This window comes from Rhea americana, unplaced genomic scaffold (assembly GCF_003343005.1).
Source record: "Rhea americana isolate MKP2758 unplaced genomic scaffold, rheAme1 scaffold_87, whole genome shotgun sequence".
Taxonomy (NCBI): Eukaryota; Metazoa; Chordata; class Aves; order Rheiformes; family Rheidae; genus Rhea; species Rhea americana.
Genome location: NW_028187055.1, coordinates 1,558,760 through 1,563,802, shown reverse-complemented (window position 1 = coordinate 1,563,802; position 5,043 = coordinate 1,558,760). Strand labels below are relative to the sequence as shown.

General features: G+C 53.6%; 1 protein-coding gene across 2 annotated transcripts in view; it reads right to left on the bottom strand.

Annotated features, from left to right (window-relative positions):
- PTGR3 (prostaglandin reductase 3) overlaps nt 1–4,963 on the bottom strand; it is an 8,582-nt gene extending 3,619 nt beyond the window's left edge. Inside the window, exons 1-2 of one of the 2 annotated variants that reach the window (XM_085323742.1) lie at nt 4,511–4,962; nt 3,845–3,978 (exon numbers count right to left, since the gene is read on the bottom strand). In XM_085323742.1, the coding sequence (XP_085179868.1) occupies nt 3,845–3,957 (113 nt within the window). In that variant the 5' untranslated portion in view covers nt 3,958–3,978; nt 4,511–4,962. Of the gene's footprint in view, nt 1–3,844 lie in introns of both variants that reach the window. The other variant, XM_085323741.1, reaches the window with a different exon arrangement.
- Nucleotides 4,964–5,043: the final 80 nt, after the last annotated feature.

Below are 5,043 nucleotides of genomic sequence, written 5' to 3'. Positions count from 1 at the left end.
TGCGGGCACAAAGCGCTGCGCGCTGCTGCGCACGGCCGGGCACCTACGTGCGCGCCGCGCACACGCACGCGCTGCCTCCGCGCTGCCTCCCGCGCTGCCGGGCCACGGGAACCGCTTCTCCCCGGCCTGCGGGACGCGCCGCTGCTGATCAGTACGGCCTGCGCTCCAGCCGGCCTCCCCCCACTCCTTACCATTTATAAACTTATAAACTCTTTTTTTTTAATTGTGTGCAAACTCAAACTGCCGTTCGCATTGTAAGTCTCTCTCTTTTTTTTAACGCTGCTTAATGTCTTATATTCCGTGCATATTAAAGCGATCAAACGCAGTGTCTGAATTAAAACATATTGCCTAATTTGCCTTGTCATTCCAGATGACAGAAGGGAGGTGCGAGGATGTGCCCGCAGTTTTTTACGTTATTTTGCTTTTAAAAGTAGGAATAAGTAGGACTAGCAACTTGAAGATCAGTTTAGTAACTTCTGAGACTGAGAAAAGGAGGGTACAGAAGTAAGAAACACTCGGAGTACTGGTATGTTTTAATATCTCTTCCAGATCTTTTATATTGTCCTGTTAAAATTTCTTATTTAAAATGCATTATTTAACTTAGAAGCTCCTAATTGGGGCTCGCTTTCAACATTTCTAACAATCTAAAGACCTGAGGAAAAAAAAAAAGTCAGGGCTTGGCTTTTCCCAAAATAATTACGCACATTGAGTCACCCGCTTTATTTATACTGAACAGTGTTGAACCCCCCGTATTGTTTATTATAAAAACAGGACGATACCGTGGAGGGGAGGAAATGCTGCTTTTCGTACCACAACAAAGCACAAGACACTGAAAAACAGCACCACAGCTTTAAATGTAGACAAAGTCATCCAAACCAGGATGAAGAAGAAAAACATTATTTAGACCAAACAGCAGAAATAATCCTCCACTTTTCACACTGTGATCCATTAGTCCTTGATTCAAAAACTTTCTCAGTCCCCCTTTAGCTTCTTTTCTATTTCTATAACTTTTTTTCGAGATGCCATTCCAACAGAAAAACGTTACAGGTATTTTGGAAACGAAATAATGTGTCACTCCATTAAGAAAATACTGAAAATCCCACATAACTTTTAAGAAGGACCAAATCTCCATACTCTCTGCGTCCTTCTCCTGCAATAAAACGGAGGAACCTTCTCCCCCGCCCCTTGAAAACAGGACAAGCGGACATAGGAAGCGTAAATGGCTTCGTTAAGGATTTTACGTGCCTCCTCCCTGAATCCCAGTGATAAAATATATTGTTCTAAATCGATTCCTAGATTTAAAGCATTTCTTTGTGAATAAAGGGTAAAATGGATTTTTCTTTCTTTTAGAAAAAAAAAGAGAAAAACGTACAGATATAGGTTGCTGTCTTAGTTTTCCAAAGAAGAAAGGGAGGAGAAGTTACACTTAACAGAAGAACATGTTGTTTTAAAATACCTATCTGTACAGGAACCCAAAACATTTTAATTTCCCATTCCCCTAAATCCAAAACGAGATTTTACTGTGGTGAATGAGGACTGTTTTGCATAAAAAGCTCAAAGCAATTAATACTGTTCATGGGCGTGACTGGGACTAAAATGAACAAATCTGCAAATGGACTCTTGGAAGTCAATTTTTTTTAATTGTATGTTTCTACCTATAAGAAAATATATAGTTGGATATAAGGTTTATTTTTTCTAACGTGAAATAAAGCCAGACACTCATCTTTTCGGGATGGGAATAAGCTTCCCCAGGGTGACAGGGAGGGGGAAACATTCAGAACTCGCTTCCTGCAGCAGCTCATATATAGGAAAGTGTTTTTAAGTAAGGGGATCTCGTGTCTTCTGTGATACTCCCCAGAAAATAATAATAAATACAGAGGAAATGCCTTAGAGCCCCAAATAATACAAAACGTATGAACTCTAAATCTCTTTCTCACTCACCCCTCCCTCCCCTCCATCCTCACTCGTGTGGACGTATATGTGTATACACGAACGTGTACACTAAGCTGATGTGCTAGAACTCAGTAATTGCCTGCCTGGATGTCTGGATCAGCTCCTGCCTTCGGTCCGATACGAGCTGCGCACCGTGAGGTATGCACGTCCCCTGGCACCCACGGAGCCCACCCAGCAAAGGGAGGGAGGGGAGGAAGAAAGGAAGAGTTACACAGGAAGCCGTATAAAAGATGAATAAATTTTCAGATTTCACAGGAAAAAAAAAGTGGGGGGTGGGGGAATGAGAAATCGCAAGTACTGGGGGAGAGGGGGGAGGGGATGGGGGAAGCGGCGGCGTCGCTCTGCCTTGCGCTACCCAGGGAGGCTGCACCGGGAGACTCGCTACCGCTCGTGCGGGTTTGTATCGCACGCCCTTCGGCCAACTTCAAGAAAAAGGAATTTAACTCCAGCCTGAGCACTGTGTCAGCGTCGTCTGCGGATGCTGCAACACAGTGGTTTAGACTTTGAGGTTTGGAGGGAATTTCGGTCTCGGAAGTCCTAGCGGGAGATGTCAACAGCGGGTTAAAGTGCCATAGAAAGCTTTCTCATCAGCTCTTGGAGGAGTTCCTGTCCCTCTCTCTTTACCCCCTCTCTGCTATGTCCCTATGTTACATACGGGCACACACCACAGATTACATATGCACACAACATACATATATAGGCACACAAAGCGTTAATAAACTTCCAGTGTTGTTTTCAAGCTATTTAGTGCTTCCTACATCTTTAAGTTCCAGCCGAGAGTATGGCAAGTTATGTATTATTACTATTTTGACAAGAGCCTGAAATTGTTGCTCTTTTCTGCACGGACCACAGTCTGCTGCGGGGTTCGCAGAGCTTCAGCTTCCCCTCGCGAGCAGAGACACCTCTGACCTTTAAAAGGCTTTCTTGTAGCTGAAGGAGCGACGACACCAAGGAGGGAGCCGGTGGACACCAGCAGGTTGATAAGGCGGGGGGCGGGGGGTGGGAAGGCACGCCGTGTCCTCAGAGCCGTTTTGCGGCGCGCCCGATTTACGGCGTGTTCCGTTAGGCAAAACGCCACCTCCTCGCCGCCCTCCCGGCCCGGCACGGCCCGGCACGGCCCCGCAGCTGCGGTGCGGCGGCGCTGCCCTGCCCTGCCCCCTCGCCGCCGCCGGTGCGGGCGCGCCACCGCCTCCTCAGTCGCCGCTCAGCTCGGGTCAGGGCGGCGAGGGCCGCGCCGGGGGTGTGTGGGGGGGGAAAGGGCTGGGGTCGCCCAGCCCAGCAGGCGAGGTCGCCCGCACCGCACCGCACCGCACCGGCTGGCGGAGACACGCGGCCAGCGGCGGCGGCGCGCACCGCTGCGCGCTGGTGCCGCGGGGAGGTGTGCGGCAGCACACGCGCACGCCGCGGACTGCACGGGGGTAACAAGCACGGCAGCACCGCGGGGGGGAGGGGGGAAAACCTCTCCTGCTCCCCCCCCCCCCCGAGCTGTCACTGAAGGCAAAACTCCCAGAGCCGGGCGCGCTGCCTTGGCCCGCCGTCCCCACCGGCGAGGCGGTCCTCCCGCCACGCCGCTCCTTCCCTCCCCAGCGGCTCACGCCAGCACCCCCGCCCCCGCCAGAGAGGAAAGGGGGGGGGAGGAGGTGTCACCCCCCCCCCACGCGTGGATTGGGCGACCGGACTGCAGCGCCAGGCGCCCAAAACAACAACAACAACAATAAAATTAAATTAACAGTCGCCAGATGGCAGCTGGTACAACTTGCCTGGCTCCCAAGTGAGCGAGCATGTGTGCAGGGGAAGGCCACAAGGTGCGAGAAGTCAGAGGGGGCCGGCGCCGGCCGGGCCGGGCCGAGCCGGGCCGGGCCGGGCCGGGCCGCCCGCGGGGGGAGCTCACCTGTTCCTGACCAGGAGGTCTCCGTCGCCCGGGAGTGGCACAGGCGCGTCCTGCCGCAGGGTGACCGCTTCCCTGAAGTTTTGGCTCAGCTTGGTCACCACCAGCTTCTTCATGGAGCTGGGGATGGACGAGCCCTGGAAATCCAGAAAGTGACGCGAGTAGGACATGTCCAGGATGGGCCGCGGCCGGCTGCCACCGAGGGAAGACCAGGCGGGACGCGCCGCCGCGCACCACGGCTCCTGCYGCCACCACCAACACCGCGGTGCCCGAGAGCTCAGCAAAACGCTTTTTGCGCTAAAACTCATGCCCGGGCTCAGCTCTCCTCTCCCTCCCCCGCTCAGCAGAGCGCCAGCTCAAGGGAGTCTCGCAAAACCCGCCACTGCCAAGCCCGCGGGAGAAACTCTCTGCACGCAGCTATTTGTGTATGTAAATAAAGCCCCGTGTAGCTCGCCGCAGCCTGCCTCCGTCCTCCCAACCCAGCCCCTCCGCCACACGGAAACACCGCGGCGGCGGCAGCAAGCCGATCCCCCTCTAGCTGCTCTTCTCCCGTCACTCGCGCCAGGCGGGAGCGAAGTTCGCCCTCCCTGAACACAGTGCGTGCCCCGAGCCTGCTCCTGCGGCCAAAGCCCGTGTGCGTGTGTTTGCGTGACCTGCTTCACCACGTACACACAGGCGCGCCTGCCTCCGCGTACCACCGCCGCCTGGCAGCGCGGCTACTGGGGTCTCGTGCCTTTCCCTCTCTGTCCGTGGGACAGATTTGCAAAATGCTGTATTTTCTTCTAAAAAAAAAAATCTTTTAATTTGCACGCTGCGTCTGACTAAGGGGTTTAAAAGAGGGGGAAAAAACAGGACAAGAAAAAACACCTCGCGCCCTCCCCAACCCGCTCTTTAGTTTACAAAAAGAGATGGTCCTTATTAAAAAAAAAAAGAAGAAGAGAGAGAGGGAGAGAGAGGGAGAAAAGAGAGGCTGGAAGAAAGCACGATAAATGATCAGATCAATAAGGTTAGAGGAGTGGAGAGAAGTTGCGGCGAATCTTCCAATGTTGTTGTTAGCCGCCGCCGCGGAGCCGCTGGCTGCTGGCGGAGGCTCCGCCCCTTCCGTGCGAAACGTTCACTTCCTCGCAAGGTGGTACGAATCAACCCCGAGCCGCTAGCAACCGCTCGCGGGCGCGGCGCGCCGCGCGGGGGCTGGGGCGCGC